This window comes from Macrobrachium rosenbergii, chromosome 58, assembly GCF_040412425.1.
Source record: "Macrobrachium rosenbergii isolate ZJJX-2024 chromosome 58, ASM4041242v1, whole genome shotgun sequence".
Classification (NCBI taxonomy): domain Eukaryota; kingdom Metazoa; phylum Arthropoda; class Malacostraca; order Decapoda; family Palaemonidae; genus Macrobrachium; species Macrobrachium rosenbergii.
Genome location: NC_089798.1, coordinates 14550044 through 14575562, shown reverse-complemented (window position 1 = coordinate 14575562; position 25519 = coordinate 14550044). Strand labels below are relative to the sequence as shown.

The following is a 25519-nucleotide window of genomic DNA, read 5'->3' as shown; positions in this document are numbered from 1 at the left end:
CACAGTCCCCTGATTTTACATCACTGCCACTTTCAATCATCAAAATTTTTCAAGAAAATTATAAAAGTTCATGCACTCTACAGGAAAATTGTTTTTCATTGGTAAATTCTAAACATTTAATTTTTTAGTGTTTGAACCACTTAAAGTTTTTTTGTAATTAAAAACCATAAAAAGGCTTCATTAAAAAAAAAAAAAAGTTAATGCTCTTTAGCATGTTTTGATGTTTGACTGCCTTTAACCCAACCTTGATTATGAAGATGTGTCCTTGCCACTTTTTTTACTGATTGACTATTTAGTATGGTCTCTCAGCAATCCACTGTACTGATATTGTAGATATGATTATGATTTTAAGCCACATATAATTCTTCTACTCTTGCTTGGCCAATGCCTAACTATCTACTGCTTATCAATTTTTCAAATGACATTATCATGTAATTTTATAAAAAAAAAAAACTAACAAAAATCTAACAAAAGTCCCATACATCTTGATATACAGTTTCATTCAACATGTATTTGATATTGAATTATCTATATTTTTTTTATTTACAGGCCAGGCATTTCAAAGAACAAGATATTGATGGTGAGTAGACAGTGATGTACTGATATTGGGCTTTCTCATCCCATTTTTGGGATATATGAATCCCATAGTTAGGTCAAAGGGTACTTAATCCCATAAAGTCATTGGCAATCTTCAATGTAAGTCTTTATTTTTATTTCAAATTGGGGTAGGCATATATCCTTAAGAGGATGGGTTATTGAAAATATGATCTAAGTTATCAGACTTAGTAAATACAGGGTAGTAATAAATTTCATGGAATTTAATGTTGGAATTGCAGGGTAGCAAATAAAAGTGTTCATGCAGTGTTGCAAGCTGTTTTTATTGACAGCTTTTTTTTAAAACCTCTGCAGTTATCCTAAGCCCTGAATTGCTATTAAATGGTTAGCAGGTTAGCAGTAGTTAACTAGATAAGTGAGGCAGTCCCTTGCTTGGAGTACCCTCTCTTCACTCACCAGTTTTTTCCTTTTTTTTTTTTTTTTTTTTTTTTTTACTTGGTCTACACATGTGGATGTCTACTGTACTAAGTGATTCCCAGTTTCCTTTCTTTCATTTTGTCTCCTCATTTATCATTCGGTGTCTCCAGACATAGTTATATTTTTCTAAGCCAATTGTAAATTGTGGTAATTAAGGAAGCCCCTATTTTATTTTTGCTTGTTTCTTTATTATATACCTTATTATCTATGCAGTCAGCCCCAGTTGTTTAATTTTGGTGTGTTTCTTCATGATCAGTTGATAGCTAAAAGTTACAAACTAAGCATGATTTAACAAATAATAGATACAGTTGTTTTCCAAGTGATCCTGACCCACCCATCTCATCAGCCTGCATATTTTTTTTTTATGTTTGACCCCCACAGGTACTGTTCTTTTTGTGGTGGGAAGGCACCGATGCTTTTCCCTGCAAGGAGTGTCTTGACTGGGCTTCTCAATGGGAGATGTTTGGTAGGAGAAAGGATGACAAGAACCATTCACTGGACCTGTTGGTGGGAACACACCCCCCAGTGTCACTGCTGAATCCATCTGTCCCATCCTCTCTCCCTCCTCCATTCCTATTCTGCCATGAGGTAGTAGTACATATGTACTCCCCCCCCCATCCCTTTCATGGGGGTACTCCATTTGTGAGGGAGTCCTGCCACCTACTCATCTCCAGAAGCATCTTCGCCCACTTGCTTATGTGACTTACATCCCAGATATGAAAAAGAAGTCTTCCTCGGATTACATGGGAAAGGTTGGGCCTACATTAAATATTCTTGGTAGCCCATCTTTTGCTGCAATCTTGGACACCTTGGCAGAGAAGGAAAAGGAGCCCTCTCTTTCACGTGCCCCTCTTGTTGTGTCCACAGCTGCTTTCTCAGCTGCCACAAAGGAGGAGACCCTCCTGAAGTGGTAGTAGTTCCAGTGGCAGATCCCTTAGTTGTCCCTTCCAAGTTTAAACCTTTGGTTCCTGCCTCAACCCTCCCTTCGGTGTTGAAAACCAGCACTGCTCAAGAGAGAGAAAAAATAAGAAGCATTCTTGGTGCTCTTTCTCTTGATCATCTTTCATTTCTTCATCAAACTCTTCTGCCTCCCCCTCTCATCCTTGACCTCTCTTCCCACATATAAGAGCATAAAGGAGAAGTCTAATGCCTCTTACAATAAGTACTGGTAGGCTTCACATTAGCACTTTATCTTCTTTGGTCACCAGCATGTGATCATCGGACCTGTGGTAGGGCAGGTGGTCCTGCATTTTCTCACTTAAACTAGAGGAATGCTTCTAGCCCCTCCAGGTGTGATCCTTAAGGGTCACTAGTGGTTGAGTACATGTCCTGGTTTCCTGGTTGCCCTGCATTTGCTCTGTCTAAGGATTCTGCATGCATAGTTGCTCAGGATATTCTTCCCCTTTGTACCTCAAGGGAGACACAAAGGTAGGGGCACTTGCAACCCATTCGTGCAGCACGTGAGGACTTTGGAGAAAATGCATTCAGACAGAGGGTAGGTGTTCTCCCCCCCCCCCTGCATCCTGGGAGCCAAACAGGGGAGAGTCAACACTGTCATCTTGCTCAGTGCATGCATGTACTTCAGAGCATGAGTGTGCTGAGCAGTGTCATTCTAGGGAGAAGTTTCATTTGGGCTCTTCCTTTCATACGCTGGAGGTGCAAGACACAGGTATTTGCACATACTGTACTCGTTCCCCTGTACCTTCTGGTAGCTTGGGTTTCAACAAGTACAGGGGAGTTGCTAGAATGACAGTCCAAGTCCAAAAACCATGTAGACAGTGACTGTTGGGTTGGGTGGAGCTTGTCTTAGAAAGAGAAACGTTTGTTCTTCACAAGATTAAGAGCATGCAAATGAGCGGAAATATGGTGCATCTTTCTCTTGCTAGAGAGGATGCAACTGTACCCCTGGGAATATTATGTTTCTGGATGGTCCTAGTTCTCCAGAACCCCTTCAGTCAAGTGAGCAGTTCACCCATAGCTCTTGGTGAGCCCACAGCTCCACTAAACTGTTTCTTGCTTTTTTTTTTTTTGTGATTCTTGTGCAAATAAATCATGGGGTCTAAGAAGGTTGGAGATGGGAGCATACTAAAAATACAAGTAGATAGAAAAACAATAGTTTAAAAACAAACTCATAGCAAGATATGAAAGTGGTGTCTGTATCAGTGAGTAAGGAGTTGTTTATGCCCAAAATTACAATTTTTTCACTGTGAAAACATGACTCTTTCAAAGGAGTTGAAGATGCTGAGAAATGAAAGCTGTTAGAAAACAAAGGTCACAGACAATGAAAAGCTTGAGAAATTGTTGCTAATTTTGGATAAATGAAAAAATTTAGCCGGTGATAGTTTTTCTGAAGCTATCATATATGAAAAGCTATACAACTATATGGTTATCTCTTGAAAACCCCTGGAACAAATGCTGATACAGGTAGTACCAAAGTGTTCAAAGCCATTCAAGGCTGGTTTGAGACTTTAAGAGAAGAAGTGGCATACACAGTGTGGTGAGATATGGGGAGGCTGCCAGTCTGACAAAGATGCTGCCAAGTATGATAAAAAGTTCAAGGACTGTGCAGAAACTGAAGGTTTTTCCCCCTAAGTGTTCAGTTGTGGTGAGACAGGCTTGTTTTAAAAAACAATGCCGAACAGGACCTATATCACTCGAGAGAAGTCATTGCCAGGACACTAGCCAGTGAGGGACAGATTCACTTTTTTTTTCTGGTAGAATGCAAGTAGGGATTTAAATTGGTACAAATCTTGAAAACTTTATATAAATTTTATTATCAAATTGGAGAGATATGCGAAATAATTAAAAGCTTAGTAGGCCAGAAATTTGTTTTAATTAAGAATTCAGTACAGTATTATGGTATTTGAATCATATCATAGATCATATCTATAAGTCATGTACTGTATTAGGTCCTATTTCAACACAGATGAGCATAGATGAATCAAGTTTTATTATAAAGTTTTTTATGTGGCATTTGAATTACAGTATGTTATTTCACTTCAACACAAGTAATTTGTATGCTAAGTAATTGGCAGTTTTTAGGTAAATACTGTAGTCTACATAGGAAGATGTGAATGCTAACTGTAGCATGCATCCATTGTGAGGTGCCACTGTCCTTGCAAACAAAATAGGATCCTGTACCTTGACAAGTGTATTGTCTCATTTATAAGGTATCTGGTTATTTATACAGCATTTTATTATAGGCCTTGTTATGCTGTACCTTAGCTTTAAGTGTTAGGCTTCCTTATAAGCTGCTCCTTTTCAGTTGAATGATCTTTTTAGCTTTATAGACTTTTTTTAAATCTCATATTTTAAACTACAGTACCATAAACAGAATTTTTCTTGACTTATGCAGACACTATCATGCAGATGCCAGTGACTTATTGGATCATTTTTAAATTATATCTTTTGTGTGTGTACCTAATTAGTGATGATTTCTTAATTACTGTCATTCCAATATTTTCATTTTCAGAATTTAGGGAATGTTTCTCATTATATGCTCGTAATGGCCAAATTCGCACATTGGACCAGTTGACAGTCATAATGAGGTCTTTGGGTATGAGCCCAACAATATCTGAACTCAAAAAGTATTTCAAAGAGAAAGGTGAGTGTAAGGTTTTGTTTAGTGCTCTCTCTTAAGTTAAGTAAAAGTTGAATTAGCATTTCCTCAACTGCTACATTTATAATGTTCCAGTAGTCTGTTTCAACAAAAACCCATTACTTTAAAATAGCCTAAACTGTGTCAGCATCAATCTCCAGACACTCCACATAAAAAAGGTGAGATCCCCTTTCCACCTTTCACCTGGATATTTGTAAGTACAGTGTTTTCCTCTGAATAGTAGTTGTGGTCACTTATTTTCCCTTAGTTTGATTTTCCCTTACTTCATGTCATATTTACGTTAAGTATACCTGTCTGTAGTTTATGTTTAGTTACTTCACATGCGAGTTGCTTTGTACAGTACTAACTGCTGCTACAGCTTATTAATCATGGTCAGTATTGCTCACCTTTTGTCCAACTCAGGAATACAATCTATGCCCTGTTTTAACAAGACTGTATCTGTCTGTATCATAGTCCATTATTAGCCTCAACATTCTTGTTGGGTCTAATTTCCTTCACTCCACAGCTTTACAGTTTCTGTGCCTTAGGTTGTAACAGCTTCTGCATGATTTTTAGATACCTGAGTCTGTCACACCTAGATAGTTATGCAGGGTATTGTGAAGTAATCTGTTAGTATTAAAATAAAATTTTATATAAGTAACCTTCCCAGTAATTGCATAGCTATTAGTTTCTTTTAACCGGCAGCTTAAAATTTGAAAGTGTGGGTCACGCTAGTTTGTTTTGGTTATGGCGACGTGCCCCACCCACTTTCAGGTGGAAGAAGAGGTACAACATAGCAAAGAGCTTCAATTTGTTTCTGCCAGCTGTGGTTGGCAGCAGCTTGAATTTTGAAATGTATACTTTGCTGGTTGTTTGTTCTATCTATGATTGGTGGAGTATTTATTTTTGTAGCCTTTCAGCACAATTTTGATAGTGTTAGGTGAGTTTTGATGATTGGTTTACGACTTTCTGCCTGTTTTTTGGACTTGTCTTTGTAATTTTCCAGGATGTCTGACACTAGTAGTTATAGCATTAGGTATTTTAGCAAAGGCTGCAATACTAGACTTACTAAATCTTACAACTCACACTGTTTGTGTTCAGTGTAGTGAGTGGGATTTAAAGAAGTGGAAGACTTTAGATTCACATCTTAAGAAACTAGCTAGAGATAGGAAGAGGAAAGCTATTGCTAGGAAATCTAGTAAAGCCTTAGCTAGTCAGGATTCATCCGCTAAGTCGGATGCAGTTGCACCTGTAATTTCTTCCGATCCCATTCCATCTCCTCCACTTATGCAATCCTCTCCTTTACTCGCCTCTCACATTTCTGATCCCAGCGCCATCGTCAGTCTGGAGTAAAAAATTGAAACTCGCTTTGAATTAATTGTGCAGTCGATCGCTAAATTAGCATCATCTGTGAAAATGTTAACGGATAAAAGTGAGTCGGAGTACCGTGTGGTGCCCAGTGCAAGTGCGGTGGTAGTGGGGGAGGTGGCTGTTCGGCCTGCCAATTCTCCTAGGCTAAGGTCCCTGACACACTCCCCAACACCTGGTAGGAGTCACACTAGTAGCCTAAGGGAGGCCAGTGGCGTCTGCCCCCAAGTATTCGCCACCTCGGTTCAATTTGTTGATGAATCCCAGACTGCAACCAAAGGCCACTGAAAGGCCTTCAAGTGAGTGCTCACTGTATGTCCTCCAGCTCCGAGGATTTTAGTCCCAGACGCTCATGGCGCTATACGGACAAGTCATGCCCGCTGAAAAGGCGTGCAGTGGACTTAGAAATTTCTTCTCCTGTTCCTTGTAAGAAGGGCAAGAGTTCAGCGCACCCCTCTTGCAGTCACTGGGATAGCCTGGAGCAATTCTTGTCTGCTACATCAGACAATGATCGTAAATTGGTGCCGAAGCGCCTTGTGGCGCATAGACGTTCTTCATTGCATAAGGGAACCCCTTCATCAGGAGTTGCGCACCCAGCATCTTCACCTCTACATTCAGCGCCTTAGCGGCCAGCAGCTAGCGTTGAAGCGCCCAAGCTCCCATTTACAGATGAGCGCCCACTGGCACCTGGTCGCCATCAAGTTTTGTCATTGGCTTCTGTCTCTACAGTGCTCGCTGAGCACCTGTTGGCACCCGCTCCTCCACCGCATCATTGTAGTGTCACTTCAGACAGTGTTCCTTCTTCAGTTGACCCGATTCAGAGCAAACTAGATAATATTCTAAGTTTGCTTCAGAAAACTCCTCCTACAGCTCAGACGATAGTGGACTTATCGTTTTCTCCTGTTTCTTCTGAAGAAGAGGTCCTTCCAGATCAAGATACTCCTTCATCGGCTTAATCTGCATTATTGAGGTTCCTGCTAGAAACCTTCCCAAGCTTCTTTTCGCCAGCTACTCCCTCCTCTCCTTCTTCGACTTTCTCTATGGAAGCTCCCTCAGTTGGTTCTTCAAGGTTACCAAAATTGGTTCTCCTCTTCAGCGAAGAAAGCACTTTACAAAGTAGAAGGGTGGTTCTCTGAGAAGAGGGAGCAAGGTAAAGCAGTTTTTTGTTTCCCGCCATCCAAGTCCCCTAGGTCGAGTTATAGGTTTTATGCAACGGGAGAAGCGCCCTCCCTGGGAGTCTCTGCCTCCTCTCAGGGAGACTTCTCTGGCCTTATCGACTCAGCTAGGAGATCCGCTTTCTCCTCAGCCAAAGTTATGTTTTCAGCTTCAGAACTAGCACACCTCAAGAATTTTTTTAAGGTTTTCAAATTGATTAGCTTCCTAGACTTGGCAGTGGGCGCACTAGCATGCAAGATTAGAGACTGCTCCTTTTTACCTCAAGACACTTCTACGGACTTCTTTGGAGTACTTTCCTGTATTGACGGGGCGTTCGCGACAGTGCACAGGAGTTAGCTTGTCTTTATGTCATGCGGGTACTTGAGAAAAGAGAGCTTTGGTGTTCTTTTACTTAAGAAGGCGCCACTCCATCTCAGAGATCGGCCCTCCTCTTCTCCCCCTTGGACAAGACACATCTTTTTCCTCAGGCTACAGTTCTAGGCATTGCCTTTGACCTGCAGAAAAAGAACACTCAGGACCTTGTCTCCCAAACTGCGAGATGCCCTAAGGATTCTTCAGCTCTTCCTCCCAGATCTTTGTCTCCATTCTAGAACATATACTAGAACAAGAGCATATACCCGTTTCCCACAGCGTTCCATCAAGAAGTCTTCCACCAAGAAATGAAGATAAAGTCCTCCGTACTCAGGTAGGAGCACGGCTCCTCCGCTTTTGAGAATGGTGGAAACAAAAGGGAGCGGAATCCTGGATAGTGTCTGTCCTGAAGGAGGGCTACACTATCCCCTTTTTGAACAAACCACCTCTAGTCTGCAAGCCTGTCGAATTGACGGCTTACTCTCCAGGCTCAGAGAGATTTGCTGCGCTCTTGCTAGAGGTTGAGTCTCTTGTTCAGAAAGAGGCTGTAGAGGTAGTAGAGGACATTCATTCTCCAGGATTCTACAACCATCTCTTTGTAGTACCCAAGCCATCGGGGAACTGGAGACCCGTTTTGGACGTAAGTGCACTAAATGTGTTTGTCAAAAAGACAAAATTCAAGATGGAAACAAACCAATCTGTCCTTGTATCCATTCGCCTGGGAGAATGATGGCATCCATCGACATGCAGGACGCATACTTTCATATTCCAGTGCATCCAACTTCGAGAAAGTACCTCCGGTTTGTGTTTCAGGGCAATTTGTTCCAATTTCGGGCTCTATGCTTTGGTCTCTCGACAGCTCCTCAAGTGTTTACCAGGGTATCGGCTCCCCTAGCAAAATAGCTTCATTTGATGGGGACAAAGATCTCTCTATACCTCGACGACTGGTTACTACATTCCCACTCGGAAGCTCAATGTACAGAGGACGTTCGCACAGCTCTTCTCTTGGCCCAAGAATTGGGTCTCCTCATCAGTCGGGACAAGTCTCTCCTGACTCCTTGTCAGGAGATTCCTTATTTAGGAATGGTGATCAACTCTCGGGATTTTCGTGTTTCCCCAGTCCCGAAGATAATAGACAAGTGTCTTCAGACAGTGAAAGAATTTCTGGAACTAAACTCTTGCTCAGCCAATCAATGGGTGAGTCTTCTAGGTACCCTCTTAAGAGTCCAGGGAACAATTCGTCACTCTTGGAAGACTACACCTGAGACCTCTGCAGTTCTTCTTCAGAGCCAGCTGGAAGAGGAAAAAGTTCCTGGACTCTTTTGTGTCCCTGATTAAGGTAGAAATCAAGGAGGATCTTTGTTGGTGGAGTTCTAGGAAGAGGCTGTCAGAAGGGAAATCTCTTCTACCTCTGAACCCCAGCCTAGAGTTCTTTTCAGATGCCTCAAACCTAGGTTGGGGAGCTCTTTTGTGGTTAAAAGAAGTGTCAAGTACCTGGTCTCAAGAACAGCAAAACATCAATGTAAAGGAGTTACAGGCGATATTTCTGGGAAGACAGTAGCAGTGCATTCAGACAGCATGATGGCACTGGCATACATCAAGAAATGGGGGAACTCACTCTTTCTCCCTGTACAAAGCGGCAAGGGGTCGTCTTCTTTGGTTACACCAGAACAACACACAAGTGATAATACGGTTTATCCAGGGGAGACTCAACGTTCTGGTGGATGAATTGAGCCGTCAGAAACAGATCCTTCCTAAGGAATGGACATTAGACCCTTTGGTTTGTCTGGATCTGTAGAAGCTCTTGGGGAAACCCATGATAGATTTGTTTGCATCCTCCAGGAATCACCGATTTCCTCTCTTTTGCTAACCAGTACCAGATCCCTTAGCATGGGCAACCGATACAATGTTGCAGGACTGGTCAGGCAAAGATCTGTATGCCTTTCCCCCATGCAGTTTAGTGAGACAAGTCATCAACAAATTCTGGTCTCATCAAAACCTATCCATGATTTTGATAGCCCCCTTCTGGCCAGCAAAGGAGTGGTTCCCAGATTTGCTGGAACTTCTTGCAGACTTCCCGAGACTGCTGCCACAGAAGCAACAACTTCTGAGGCAACCTCACTTCCGACAGTTCCACCAAAACCCGTCTTCTCTGGCCCTAACAGTATTCAAACTGTTAAGCAACTACTCCGAAAAAAGGGTTTTTCAAGAATGGCTGCAGACGCAATTACAAAGTGCAGAAGACAGTCATCAGATAATGTCTACCAAGCTAAGTGGTCCATCTTCAGGTCTTGGTGCAAACAAAATAAGGTGTCCTCTTCTAATACCTCTGTAACAGGAATAGCAGACTTTCTTCTGTTTCTACGCTCCACTAAAGGACTTTCCACTTCTACCATTAAAGGCTACAGAGCAATGCTTAGCTCGGTTTTCCACCATAAAGGCATGGACTTATCGTCTAACCAGGATTTGTCCCTTGTTAAGTCCTTTGATACTGCAAAGCTTAAGGAAAAACCTTTGCTCAAGGAAAAACCTTTGCTGTCCTGGAATCTAGGGGTGGTACTTAAATGGCTGACCAGTTCACGTTTTGAGCCCATGAAGTCTATCTCTTTAAGGGATCTTACCAGAAAAACTTTTTCTGTGGTCACCTTGGCCACTGCCAAAAGATCCAGCGAAGTCCATGCCTTGGACTAAAATATGAGAGTTTCTCAGGGGAATGCAGTTTGCTCCTTTCCCTAGACATTTTAGCCAAGAATGAATTGACATCGAATCCATGGCCTTGTTCTTTTATGATCAAGAGCTTGTCCAAGATAGTAGGCCCGTCTGAAGAAGAGAGAGCTCTCCGTCCAGTAAGGGCCCTTAAGTTTTATCTTCACAGAACGAAGACTATTCGTGGTACACCAAGGAACCTTTCCTTTGGCATTCTGTGAAATATCCTTCTTGACCTTTGTCTAAGAATGCCCTGGCATTCTTTCTCAGGAACTTGATTTCAGAAGCACATTCCATGGTGAGCGAAGACTCTCTCCTCCTGCAAGGTAAAAGCCCATGAGATAAGAGCAGTCGCTACGTCTTAGGCATTTTGGAAGTGCAAGTCAGTGTTTGCATCTCATTACTTAAGGGATATCGAAACTACTTACGATCAGTGCAGTACCTTGGGTCTGTTTTATGTGGCTGGCGTGGTGTTGGGGGAGGAGATGTAGAAAACAATGTTCTTTCTTTAATCTCTTCACCTTGCTTAGGGTGTTGAGTTTTTTGGGGAGCCTGGGAGTACTAAGTACTTGGAGTGCCCTCCAGTCTTTTGGTTTTAATGGTTGGGTATTGGTGTTTTTAGTTTGTTTTTTGGTGGTTTTGGTGACTAAATTTGCTCTGGTTATTTTGTGTGGTACTGCGCCCTGGGCAGGGGCATCTTGTTTTCTTTGTTAGCCCTCGGAAATTAGTCCACCGCTACAAAGCATCCACTGTAGTAGTAGGCCCTCAAGGCTTTACCGCCTTGCCTGTACTGGATAAGATGAGTGCCAACCAGAGGCAGTGTCTGCCTGTAGCAGCTCTCTTATCAGGTAAGGTTCAACAACATTGACTCAATGTTAGCAAATTTATATTCTCAAACTCATTACTATTGATGTTTTGGGGTAGATATGTCCAACCTTCCCACCTCCATTCAATGTGGGAATCAGCTATGTAATGTTGGGTAAGTTACTTAAATAAAAATGACATTTTTACTTATAGAACTTACCTGGTAGTTACATATAGCTGTCGTCTCTGACGTCACGGCAGAATTTTAAATTTCGCGCTAGCGCTATAAACACCTAGGTGATCCCTCTACCAGCGCCCTCTATAGGTAACAAGGAACTATCCCAACAATGTTCTAGAACCCATTAAGTTTTTCTGCCGAGAGACCAGCAACACGGTCTCGTTTTTTGTTGAATTTTTTTGTCTGCAAGTTATACTTAAGTATTTCTTTGTGGTTTTTTTGCTAGCTAGCGCTTTGCAATTTGTGGTTGAAATTAATTCATTGTACAATATGTCTGATTCTGGTTCTCAGTATAGATATTGTGCTTTAGGCTGTAGGACTCAATTGCCTAAAGGCGGCTAAGCTATCAAACCCCATTCAGTTTGCTCTTCATGTAGGGGTAAATTTTGTAATTCAGAGAATACATGTGAGGAATGTATGCATCTAACAACGGATGATTGGTCAGCCTTAGAGAAATATCTACGAAAGTTAGAAAAGGACAGAGTTAGGAAGGCTTCACAGAGGTCATCATCTGCTAAGTCTGTAGGGCAGGTAATTCAATCTGTTAACCCCTCTCCTATTAACTCTCCTTTGTCCGACCCTGTTGATCCCAATCCTATCACCGTGTCAGAGTTAAAAGTCCAGATGGACACTAAATTTTCAGCAGTGCTTTCGGCCATCCAGATGATGGGCCAAGCCATTGAAAAGTTGGCTCCTCGAAGTGAAGTGTTAGTGGAGGAGGTGTCTGTTCGGCCCACTCGTTCTCCCAGGTCTAGACCTCTGTCGGACTCCCCTGGTTCAGGGAGAAGGCATGTCGAAAGACGAAAGGAGGCGAGTGGGGCTTGCTCCCGAACAGTCACCCCCTCAAGTATTCCTGTTGTGCAATCCCAGGATGCTTCCAATTGACGCCATAGAAAAGGCGCTGCTGGGGATGTGTCTTCTAGTGGTGCTGATTCTTTGACTCCTCCTCAAAGTGGGCGCTTCAAGCATTCTTCTCGCCCTCTCAAGAGGTCTCGCGCCGTCTCTCCTGCAGCGATTCCTAAGAAAAGATCGTTGACGGATCCACAAGCGGGCTGTAGCTTCTGGGAGGACCCTGAAGCTTTTTCCTCCTCCTCTTCAGTGGATCCGCCCCCTCGTCGGAAGGAACCTACGCGTACCTTTGCTAGTAATAAGCGTGATTTCGTACCAGGAGCGCCTACATCTCGTCCAGCTTCATCGCAAGAGCCTCCCACTTCGCACGCACCAGTGAAGAGGCTCAACCAGGCGCTTCAGCATTCTTCTCTGGCTCCGGATACGCCACGTTCTGTTGGCGAGGCGCCACTTCAGCTTGGTGCGGCGCCACTTCAGCATGGCGCGGCGCCACACCTGTCGGATTCGGCACCACATCGGCATGGTCGCAAGACTTTTGATTCCGTGCGACCTACGTTTCGTCAGGAAACAGTTCCTGCACACCAAAATTCTCCTGTGTCTTCTGAAGAACAGGAAAATGAAGAAGATGTAGAAATGGAAGAGGACATTCCAGGAATCAAGGAGAAATCTTCTGGTTATAAAAAGTTACTCAAGTTTTTCGTTGAGAACTTTGGGGACTCTTTTAAGCCTTCGACTCCGGCATCTCCCAGATCGCAGTTTAAGAGGGACAACGCCTCGGATCCAGCTCCTTTTACACGCCTAGTTTTGGCGATTTCGGCCAGGAAGGCTATCAAGAAGATTAATTCCTGGCTCTCAGACAAGAGAGAGCAAGGCAAGAGTATGTTTTGTCTTCCACCCTCCAGATTGGCTCATCGCAGCCGCATGTGGTACGAGACTGGAGAACGTTTTTCCTTGGGTGTGTCTGCCTCCGCTCAAGGGGACTTCTCCAGTCTCGTGGATTCAAGTCGTCGCACAGCTCTTCAATCAGCGAAGATCTTCTTCACGCAGTCGGAGTTGGATCATCTTCTCAAGAGTATTTTCGCTGTTGTGGAGGTCATCAGTTTCCTAGATTGGTCAGTGGCGGCTCTGGCTAGGAAAGTCAAAGAATTCGGACTTTCGGATGCAAGTTGACGGATTTCACTTCTTGGTAGTCGACAGCATAGACAAGGGAGTATGCGATAGTGCCTTGGAGCTAACTTCTTCTTTTTGCAACCGGAGTTCTGAAGAAACGACAACTCTGGTGCTCTTTTTTTGAAGGGTGTTTCCCGCAGCCAGAGGTCTGCTCTCCTCTTTGCCCCTTTGTTGCAGGACCACTTGTTCCCGAAGGAATTAGTTCGGAGAGACTGCTGAAGTTCTCACGCAAAAAGCAACACAGGACCTGTTGGCTCAGTCAGCAAAGAAACCAAAGAAGACTACTCCTGTAGCTACTTCCGCCAAAACTTTTGGTGTTTTCAGACACTTCCAAGACGTTCAAGGGCAAGTCTGCTTCTCGGCCCTTTTCCAAGTTCCGTGGGAAAGGGAAATCCTCTACTCGACCTTCCAATTTTCAACAGAAGAAATGAGTGTGCTGTCCTCCACATAGCAGTAGGTGCCAGACTCCAGTCTTTCTCGGAGGCCTGGCAAAAGGTCACTCAAGATCCTTGGACCTTACAGGTGATTCGGGAAGGGTACTCCATCCCATTCCAACAAAAGCCCCGGTTGTCGGACGCTCCAGTCGTTTTTCAAGCGTACTCCAACGACTCTCAGAAGTTTTGCGCCCTTCGAGAAGAAGTAGAAGCACTATTAAGGAAACAAGCCATCGAATTAGTGCCGACCCCATGCTCTCCTGGGTTTTACAACCGCCTCTTTTTAGTTTCGAAGGCGTCAGGAGGTTGGAGGCCAGTTCTAGACGTGAGCGCATTGAACGTTTTTGTAAAAAAGACGAAATTTTCGATGGAGACGACAGAGTCGGTGTTGGCATCTCTTCAACTGGCGACTGGATGGTCTCGATAGACCTCCAGGATGCGTAATTCCATGTTCCAATCCATCAGGAATCAAGGAAGTTCCTGAGGTTTGTTTTCCAAGGCAAAGTATTCCAGTTCAGAGCTCTTTGTTTTGGACTGTCAACTGCACCTCAGGTGTTTACAAGAGTTCTGTCAACGGTGGCAAAGAATCTTCACTTGCAAGGAATAAGGATGTCAGTGTATCTGGACGACTGGCTTATGAAAGCACACTCCAAAGCCAAATGTGTGGAGGACCTAATAAAGACATTATCTCTGGCAAAGGAACTAGGTCTACTAGTCAATGTTCTGAAATCGTCCCTCTCACCATCACAACAGATGGTTTATTTGGGAGTGAGGATGGGCTCTCTGACTTTTCAGGCTTCTCCATCAATACGGAGAGTAGAGTCTTGTCTAAGCATGATAGACGACTTTCTACATCGCGAGGTTTGCTCAGCCAACCAGTGGATGAGCTTGCTGGGGACTTTAGCCTCGATGGAGAAGTTCGTAAAACTGGGGAGACTCAAGATGAGGCCTCTGCAGTTTTATCTACAAAGCCAATGGCCACGCAAAACCCATCCGGATTCCTTTCTTTTCAAGATCTCAGATCGGATCAAGAAGGAGCTGGTCTGGTGGAATTCAAGAGAAAGACTAGAGGAGGGAATTTCTCTTTATATCAAGAACCCAGACCTCACACTCTTGTCAGACGCTTCGGATCAGGGGTGGGGAGCGACTTTAGACAACAAGGAATGTTCGGGCCAGTGGCAGGAAGAACAGAAAGAACTGCACATAAATGTGAAAGAACTGAAAGCGGTACATCTAGCCTTGATGCAATTTCAACAAGAGGTAAAAGGCAAGGTAATTCTAGTTCAGTCGGACAACACGACAGCTCTTGCTTATATCAAAAGCAGGGGGGCACTCATTCCTTCTCCCTGTATCAGACGACCAAGGAACTTTTAGAATGGTCGGAAGAGAACGAGGTCACGTTATTGACCAGGTTCATAAAAGGCGAGAGGAATGTAACAGCGGATCTCTTAAGCAGGAAGAATCAAGTCTTGCCCACGGAATGGACCCTACATCCGCAGGTTTGCAAACAGTTGTGGAATCTGTGGGGTTGTCCGCTAATAGACCTGTTTGCAACAGACAGAACAAAACGCCTCCCCGTATATTGCTCCCCAGATCCGGACGACAAGGCACTTTGGGTGGATGCAATGACAATGAGTTGGGATTGCCTGGAACTTTACTCTTTTCCACCTTTCAAAATTATCAGGAAGGTCCTGGAAAAGTTCAGGAACCACAAGAACACCAAGATGACACTAATTGTTCCATTCTGGCCATCGAGGGAGTGGTTCCCAGAACTTCTCCTCCTTCTCGCAGATTTTCCGAGGATCCTCCCGTCGAGGAAAGATCTACTCAGACAACCCCACTTCCTGAGGTTCCATCAGAACTTGTCCGCTCTACGGCTTGTCGCCTGCAGACTGTTGAGCGACTCCACAGGAAGAGAGGCTTTTCAAAGGAGGTTGCAAGCGCTATTGCGCGACCCAGAAGAAAGTCTTCGGACGCAGTATACCAGGCAAGATGGAGTCAGTTTAGAGACTGGTGCAATAGACATGGAGTTTCGTCTTCTCAAACCTCTCTAAATCAAATAGCGAAGTTCTTGCTATCCCTTTATAAGGACAAAGGATTGTCTTTGAGCACAATTAAGGGGTATCGATCAATGCTTGCGTCGGTATTTAAGCACAGAGGTCTAGATATCTCGAACAATCTGGATCTAACGGATTTACTTAAGTCTTTTAATACCTCGAAGACGAAAGTTCCTAAACAAATAGCATGGAATTTGGACATCGTTCTTAAATGGATTTGTTCAGATCAATTGAACCTTTGGCAAATGTCTCGTTGAGAAATTTGACTAAGAAAACTATTTTTCTAGTAGCACTCACAACAGCCAGGAGGGTGAGTGAGGTTCATGCCTTGGACAAAACTATTGGTTTCGCTCAAGGAAAAGCTGTGTGTTCTTCCTCTCTTAGGTTCTTAGCGAAGAACGAAGATGCGTCCAGACCATGGCCTAGGTCTTTCAGCATTAAGAGCCTTTCAGATCTTGTGGGAGAAGGAGAACAAGAGAGATTGTTGTGCCCGGTGAGAGCCTTAAAGTTCTATATTCACCGAACAAAGGGAATCAGGGGCTCTTGGAGAACTTGTGGTGTTCTGTGAGAAACCCGACAAGACCACTTTCCAAGAATGCTCTTGCTTTCTTCTTAAGAGAAGTTATTTCAGAAGCCCATGGAATTGTCAGGACTCAGACACGGGAATTCTGAAAGTGAGAGCACATGAGATAAGAGCTGTAGCTACATCTTTAGCTTTCAGGCACAATCTCTCAGTGCAAAAGATTGTGAATTTACGTTTTGGCGATGTAAGTTGGTCTTCGTGATCGCATTACTTGTCAGAATTGAAGACAGATTTTGACAATGGCAGTACCTTAGGGCCTTTAGTAGTTACTGACACGGTGGTGGGTGAGGGAGAAAGTGGGGCAATCTTATCCGACTAACATTTTCTCCTTGATGTTGGAAATTGGGTTCGGTTGCGTCGTCTGTAGGTACTATGTTTGATGGTTTTGGAGTACCTACAGTCTTTAATTTTGTGGTTGAAAGTTTTTAATTTTTAATATTATGGTGATAGAGGTGATCCCTTATTGTTAATTTGGTACTGCGCCCAGAGCAAGGGCATACTAAGTCTTGTCCGTCACGGCGTTGTCCTCTACGGCAAGTACTAACAGATTGTATCTGACAGCAAGGGCATACTAAGTCTTGTCCGTCACGGCGTTGTCCTCTACGGCAAGTACTAACAGATTGTATCTGACACCCGGATCCTTTATATCCTGTCTATACAATCGAGGGATAAGCAGACTACAGAGGCAGTAACCGCTGAGTCAGCAATCCTTCAAGGTAAGGATCTAAAATTCATGTTTTGATTTCTAACAATGTATGTGGCTGACATGGTCCCACCTCCACTAAAGGTGCCAATCAGCTATATGTAACTACCAGGTAAGTTCTATAAGTAAAAATGATATTTTTATGATAAAATAAGGTTTTACTTATACTTACCTGGTAGTTACATGAGTAAACCCGCCCACCTCCCCTCTCATGTCAAGTGGGCATAAAACTTAATGGGTTCTAGAACATTGTTGGGATAGTTCCTTGTTACCTATAGAGGGCGCTGGTAGAGGGATCACCTAGGTGTTTATAGCGCTAGCGCGAAATTTAAAATTCTGCCGTGACGTCAGAGACGACAGCTATATGTAACTACCAGGTAAGTATAAGTAAACCTTATTTTATCATAAAAATATCATTTTTATAATAAAATAAAATTTTATATATACTTACCCAGTAATTACATGATCGGAGCCTGCCCGCCTCCCCTCACTTGGACATGAGGGCATAAACAAATAGAAGCTCTTTACTATGTTTACCTCTTCTTCCACCCGAAAGTGGTTGGGGCATGTCGCCATAACCAAAACAAACTAGCGTGACCCTCAATTTGAAATTTTAAGCTGCCAGTTAAAAGAAACTAATAGCTCTGTAATTATTGGGTACATATATATAAAACTTTATTTTATTATAAAAATATCATTTTTTTAAATAATTATTTTTTGCAAACCCACTATAAAATGTAAAATTGCCCTCGATACATCCTAGTAGCAACTTGTTTAGACTACAAGGAGAACGACCAGTTTTCGGTGCAGTAGCATTCAGGGACCCAGATGCAGACATGGAAAGATGGAAAGAGGAATTCCTTTTCTTTTGCAGAAGTGTCTGAAGATTGCTGTCATGTTAGTTTAGGCTGACGCAAAGTAACAGGTTTATATGAAAAAACTGATTTTGTTTTTATAAATATACATACTGTATTCAAGTTTATAGTACTAAAGCACATGAAAAATAGGAAGAAAGAAGTTTGGTAGTTGTATATTTTTCACTTTATTTTAACAGGTGGCAAGATGAGTTTTCCTGATTTTCTAGATGTTATGCACAAACACAGCCAAGTGGAAAGGATCCCTGATGAGATCTTAGCTGCTTTCAAAGGGCATGACCCAAGAGGTACTGGAAGCATTCCTGCACGTGATCTGCGCCATATTCTTCTTCAGTGGGGAGAGAGACTTAGTCACAAGGAAGGTAAATAATGATGAGCATACTGTAGTTGTTACCTACTCATGAATATGAATGTGCATTCTAAAGTGAAGCTGTTGGAAGCAAGTAAGAGAGAGTGATGGAATTACATAGTATGCAATTTTGGCAGTTCAGTTTTAGGTATTTGTATCAGTAGCTTGGAGCAATCACAGTATTCCTTTTGGTGTCTTTGCTTGAATAACAGTTGTTAAGTAGAAATAATCTTTAAGGGGAGCTCCGACACCATAAGGCCCCATTATAAAGTAAATGACTGTTGCTACCTTATGATTGAAGGGATTTGCTTCAAATTTTTACCACTTATTCGACAACTAAAAATGAAAATTATCTTGTGGGGAATTTTAGAAATTCAACATCTTAAGTTAATTTTTTTGCAGTTGAAAAAATCATGAAGTCACTTTTCAAAAATAATTTGCAAAATAAAAAGTTGCACTGAAAAAGGGATTTTGACAAAGGAAAAATCTATTTCTGAGGGAGGCCCTGTGTCACCCGGTGAAATTCCTTTCTTGCACGAATTTCCAGGTATAAATATTGCTAAATATACCAGAGAAAAAGGCTATCAGGAATGCTGGGGTTACTACCCCAGATCGAGCGCCTTCTTATACCAAGAAGGAACCGGTATGGATAAGGGTGAGTGAAGAATCACAACCACAGAACCACACTCGAAAGACATCCCAATGGCAAAATCCCTCGGAAGAGCGGAGAGCCGTACCAGCTCCCATACTCACCCGCCCGCCAAGCGGCAACCCCAGCGCCATCTGAACTCATTCCAGTCTAGCACCACCCTCAGGCTTGGCATGCCAAAGCAGGGGAAACCAGATACTGGGAGGGTCACCAGGTGACACAGGGCCTCCTCAGAAATAGATTTTTCCTTTGTCAAAATCCCTTTCTGAGTTCGTCCCTGTGTCACCCGGTGAAATAGTAACGGAGAATCATGTCAAGACTGCCAAGATACAAAATAAACAAAAGGTGATCATGAACAAAAACACATGCTATGAAAAATAGATTTAATATGATATCTCAGCAAAGCAAAGAGAATCAAATCACAGGTAAGTACATGGGTGGAACAAAAACACCCAACAATACAATGTTATAGACAGGTAAATATAAACTATACATAAGAGAAATACACAATATATCTTATACAATATCAAAAATGTGAGGTATAATTTATCGAAGCGTAAAATAAAATAACACAAGTACCTGTAGGCTTAAATCTAAATACACAGCATAACAAAACACAATCACCAAGACAAACAATAATAATGGCAATACTAGTATCAATTATGAGGAGTAAGGCAGTGAGGCATGTTTGATCCAGGAGAACAGGCAGAGAAATAAAAGAGGCAGGCGGGTGGGGGGAAAGGATAAGGGTTAAGGATAATTAAGGTGGGGGATGACACTCCCCACAGCCACTGTAGAGAATTTCAGAGCTTCAAAGTGATTTTAGATAGTGGCGTTTAAACACTAGAGGTGATTTCCATCCCATATACTTGGTAAGTTCAGCAAAATCCATATTATGAAAATAATTAGTAGAGGTAGCTACAGAGACGGATATCATGAACCTTAGGAACTGAATCCGGGTTGGCCTGTTTAATGAAATACAGAATTTGCTGTCTTATAGCATTCAAAGAAAGAGTTCCACCTTTTTCCTGATAAAAGAGGACCCAACATTCACTGAGGAGTTCTTTGTAAGTAAGCCTTTAGGGTAAAGACTGGGCATAAGGACCGGTCTTGTGGAAGAGGCACCACCTTCCAGGGGACCACCTGTCCTGAGGGTCTTCGTTTTTCGCTAGGAACCTATGATCAGGGGAAAGGAGAACTTCTCCTGGTGGGGAGGAAATCAATGTGATCATCACCTCTAGAGAGAGCAGATAGCTCTGAGATTCTGGCACCTGAAGCTAAGCTAATCAGAAACAAGGTCTTCCTTAACAGATCCAGATAAGAGCATTGTGAGTTATCAATATCAGAGGCTAATTTTAGAACATCGTTCAGGAACCAGGTAACAGAATGTGGGCGTGTTACCGGCCTCAAACGGGCGCATGCTCTAGGGATGGAGGAAAAGTATGAATCTGTAAGGTCAATCTTAAAACCATACAAAAATACCTTCTTCAAGGCTGATTTAGCTGTAGTAATAGTGGCCGGAGCTAGGCCTTTTTGAAACAATGATCTAAAGAAAGTAACCGCTAGGTTAGTAGTCATAGTCTGAGCTTCAGATGCCTTAAAAAAAGATGCTAATTTTTTAACTGCTGAATCATATTGCCTGAGAGTAGAATCTCTCTTATCGGATTCTAGAAACAGAGTGTTAACGGGGTCAATATTTGCTCCCTTTTTAGCAGCAAATTTTATAAAGTCCATAAAACCAGGGCATTCTGAATTTTTAAGGAAGCTGACACAGTCTTGGTTTGTACTACTTGGGTCAGTCTGGGTTTGGGTATCTGATGACACCGCAACTTGAGCTCCAGAAGCAGAGGGAACCAGTTGCTCTTCGGCCAATGGGGGGCTACCAGGGCTAGTTGGCCCTTGAATGACCTGAGTTTGTGTAGTACTTTCAACAACATGTTTATTGGGGGAAAAAGCAGATCCTCTCCCATTGTTCCAATCTATGGTCATTGCGTCCGTGGCGTAGGCATGGGGGTCCAGATTGGGAGCCACATAACAGGGAAGTTTGTGATTGCTCTCTGTGGCGAACAGATCCACTTGGAGTCCCGGAACTCGGCAGCAGATCCAATTGAACGATTCCCCGTCCAGAGACCACTCCGTCTCCAACGGAGTAGTTCTGGACAGAGAATCCGCCACCACGTTCCGCACCCCCACTAGGTGGGTGGCTGACAGGTGCCAGCCGTGCTTGTTCGCCAGGGAGAAGATAGCTAACATCACCTGATTTACGCGACTCGATTTGGAGCCGCCCCTGTTTATGCAACGAACCACCATGGCGCTGTCTAACACCAGCCTGATGTGAATCTGGCCAATGGGCAAAGTTTCTTCAGAGTTAGAAACACTGCCATAGCTTCCAAGGTGTTTATATGGAACTGTCAAACATTATAGACCATGTCCCTTGTACTTTTGTTTTGGTGAGTACCCTCCCCAGCCGCTTAATGAAGCGTCTGTGTGGATTACCAGAGCTGGGAAATTGAAGGGGACAGACTTGAAAGGCCTTTGACTGTGGACCATGGTCGAAGCCTTGTCTTCAAGATTTTATGGATTGAAGAGACTCTGTCTTTGAGCCTGACATTGGCCTCGTCTCCGCCACACACTGTTTACGTCTTTTAGTCTTGCTTTCAAGAGCAGGTCTGTCACTGAAGCAAACTGAAGAGAGCCGAGAATCCCCTCTTGAGACCGGCGGGATGCTGCTTTGCCCTTCAGAAATTTTCTGGTAGCGGCGGCTATCTCCCTCCGCTGGCCGGCGGGGAGGGATAGCCTGTATGAGGTTAGGTCCCACTGGAGACCCAGCCACTGAAACCAAGACTCTGGAGTCAGGCGGACTTCTCCCTGTTCAATTGAAAGCCTAATGACTCCAGGAACTCGATCACTATGGCTGTAGCCTCCGGCACTCCTGTACGGGTTGGGGCCCAGATTATCCAATCGTCCAGGTATACTGCTAGGGAGATCCCCGGGACCGTAGCTGCTGAACAACTGTTTCCGCCAGCCGTGAATATCCTGGGGCTATATTGAGCCAGAAATGCATGACCATGAAGGAGTAGGCCTGTTTCCCTAGTCTGAAACCCAGGAAGGGAGAGAAGTTCCGCGCAACCGGGACATGATAATAAGCGTCTGAAAGATCGATAGAGGTGGTGACGGCTCCACGCGGCAGTAGAGTCCGTACTTGAGCAACTGTAAGCATGCGAAATTTGTCGCATTGTATGTAGAGATTTAGACGCGACAGATCTAGAATCACTCTTTGCTGGCCGGAATGTTTCTTGGGGACAGTGAACAGCCTGCCTTAAAATTTGAGGTGCCTCACTTTCTTTATTGCTCTCTTGTTGAGAAGCTCCGTCACAAAGTCCTGTTGGGCTTTGGAGGAGGGTTGATAAAACCTGGTCAGGAGGAGGGTCCCTGATCCAGCTCCAACCCAGGCCTTTGGACACAATGCTGTGTGCCCAAGGACTGAAGGACCACTGGTCTCTGAACCAGTATAGGCGTCCACCTACCTGACTGGTCTCAGTGGGAGGAAGCAGGTTTGTTTCCTCTACCGCGGCCACTTTTCCCCCGGGAGACGGATCCAGCCCTGCCTCTGTAGGGGGCTCGACCTCTACCCCCCTTGCGCTCCTATTAAGGCCGTGAAAGCCCCCACGGCCTTCATAGGTAGGGTTGTACGCCGGCGAGGAGACGTACGTAGGCGCAGCAAGGGATTGGGCTGGTTCAACCAGCACATACTGTTAGGGTTGAGCCTTGGAGGTGGACGGTTGGTTCACCGTCGAGACCGGAACTGCCTGAACAACCGTCTGGTGTTGTGGTCTCCTGTGCTTTCTATAACGTTTCCCAGGCCTATTCTGGGAACCGCTAGACTTAGGGGTCTTCCGCTTAAAGGCGGAGATACCCAACCGGGAGCGCAGACTCTGGTTAGCCCTGGTTGCTTCGCCCAGGACACTGGAGACTTCATCTTCTGGGAAAAGATTGTCTCCCCAGAAAGAACTCTTCATGAGTCTGTTAGGCTCATGACGAATGGTGGCATCAGTGAAGATGAACTTACGGCAGTGCATCTTTGCCACCATGAAGTTGTACAGGTCCGACTGGAAACCTGCTAACAGGGATTTAGTCAGAACTTGAAACAATGGCTCCTCTGCCAAGGAGACAGCGGTCTCTTCTGACAGGCACAGCGAGTTCAAAGACCGGCTCAACCGGCACCGTGCCTCGAACTCAGCCTTCAGGAGAGCTTCCGGAAGCTTAGGAAGCTGCTCGCTGAACTGGTTTGACGTGCAATCTGCGTCCAATTTACCGACAGTAAATGTGGACGGAGTGTCCCTCCAGAACTCGTCACCCCCTGGGAAGATCAGAGACGTAGGATCTGATTCCCGAAGCTGAGGCAAGGGTTTGCCATCCAAGCAAGCCTGAGCAGTTGCGATAGCAACCTTGTTCAGGCAGGGAGTGGGCAGCTTGTCCCCGAGAGAAAACATAGTGAAGTTGCCCTTGAAGGGGGTCAACTTCGTGTTCTCCGCCTGCCACTCGGAAAAGGTGCGCAAGAGAGCAGATTGCGCCTGATCCCTAGGGAAGATCACCGTCTCCTTAGGGACCTTGTCTGAGCGTACCCAGGCTTCCTCCGTCAGCCTAACGAAGCCTGGGTAGGGGGGCAAGAGATCACAGGGAAGAACTCCAGTTCCTCTAGATGCCTGGTACCTAGACCTTCAATGGTCAAGGTGTCTTCATGCCGGATAGCACGAAGAGCAAAACGCCATGGGTTCCCTACATCAAAAGGAGGGAGGGTAGCAGTGTCCGGGATCTGATAGTGCGGTCCGGCCCCACCGGAGCGTGCCATATCAGCAAGGAGATTCTCCTGACTCTGAAGCCTCTCCATCAGCTTTGAGAGTTTTGCCTCTACCTCCGTAGAGAACCTCTCCAACAACATCCCCGCAAACGCCTCAGGGTCAAAGGCAGGCTGGCGAGGAGGGCTGGGCCTGGCCACCCTCTTACTTGCTCCTTTGCCCGAGGTACCTGGTTTGCTCCCGGAGGCCACAGGTTCAGTAACCTTTGGCTTCGACGGGGAAAGGGGATGCCTTATGGAAGACGAGGACTTGAAGCCCTTCGCCTTCCACGACTTCTTCAACTTGGGGACAGTAGACTGAGCGCTGTCCCTCAAGATAGAAGATTTAGCAAAGCCCTGGAAAGAAGATACAGAGGATGAAGGGGAATCATAAAGGGTGCCCGCCCCCACTGCCTCACTTACCTCTCTACCTACCTCCTGGTCCTGCTCGGTGTTCATGGGCTCCAGGTCCAAATCCAGAGTGGCGACGTCCTCCAAAACCTCCGCGTAAAGGGGTCCTCTTGCAGTGGCTGGGTCACGACCGGATCTGCTCGATGATGGGTGCGGCCACATCAGCTGGTACGGCTGCAGCGATCCGGGCGCCAGGGTAGAGCAAGTCCCTCAGCTTCCCGTCGAGGACGTAGGGCTTTCCCGACGCAACGTTCCTCCCGAACCCAGCGACCCAGGCGCGGAGAGACTCTAGGGCCTCCTTCTTGGAGGACTCGTCGGCCTGAAAGGGAGCAGGGAATCAAGGAAGGGCTAATATACTGTAAAATATATAAGCATTAGAACATAAGATATGAAAACGTAGCAAACTGTAACTAACGTGAAGAACGAAAGTAAGCAGCTTACCGACTCGTCCTGGATGCATCCACAGAGCGCGAAGCAAACCTCACAGCCTTCCGGATGCCAGACGATCAGGTCATCAAGCCGGACCGCACAGCCAGCGTGGGTCCAACACCACATGCGCGTAGGGTTGGTGGAGGGTGGCGGTACATCCGGGCTCCTCACAACGAACAGTCTGTAAGTGTGAACAGTATATGAACCTACCACTCTAAGAAACTTAAACTAAGCAGGCACAGGTATTTTCAAACTGTACTGCCGGAGCACTCCGGCGGAATGAAAAACCCTGTCAGAGACAGGCCTACCAGAAAAAGTAACTTAAATTTAAGGTAAGCAAGAAGCCCCTCGACTGCCGGAATACTCCGGCGGAACGAGAGAGCTGAGTCAACAGGACCCTTACCACAAGGGATGCCGGGAATAAAACGGCGGAACCCAACGGTAGGATCACCGGACTCTGATAACAATAACAAGAAAACAAATATATATCCGACGGCGGGATGAGCCGCCGAGAACAATAAAAATGCATATATATACAGAGGATGGTAACATAATCGGTTAACAATGACATAAAAATCAGCATTCCCCGGAGTCCGGCACCACCCCCTCCGGGGATCCCAAGCCTCCACCGCTAGAGAACAATAGAAGGGTGAGGCTACAAAACACCACAGATCCACAAGGGCAGGTGTAAGCGCCAGTCAACCCAACTAGAGCATCCCGAACGCCGGAGCGAACGCGGGACAAGGCTGAGAAAAAAGTAACCCTGAGAATGTTTGAAAACCTGCTCGATCCTAGGAGAGCGGGTTAGCGAGACACTGAGCCAAGAAAAATGCCATCTGGGACCAGCCCTGGGAGGGAATGAATCCCTCCACCAGGGAAGATCCAACAACTCGGGGTGGT

The 25519-nt window shown here is 44.8% G+C and overlaps 1 protein-coding gene across 2 annotated transcripts in view; it reads left to right on the top strand.

Moving 5' to 3' along the window:
• The first annotated feature begins 489 nt into the window (after window positions 1-489).
• The window catches only part of LOC136837315 (calmodulin-like protein 4), a 59444-nt gene continuing 34414 nt past the window's right edge, over window positions 490-25519 (top strand). For both annotated transcript variants that reach the window (XM_067102080.1, XM_067102081.1), the window contains exons 1-3: window positions 490-580; window positions 4505-4636; window positions 18124-18306. In XM_067102080.1, the coding sequence (XP_066958181.1) occupies window positions 508-580; window positions 4505-4636; window positions 18124-18306 (388 nt within the window). In that variant the 5' untranslated portion in view covers window positions 490-507. The remainder of the gene's footprint in view (window positions 581-4504; window positions 4637-18123; window positions 18307-25519) is intronic.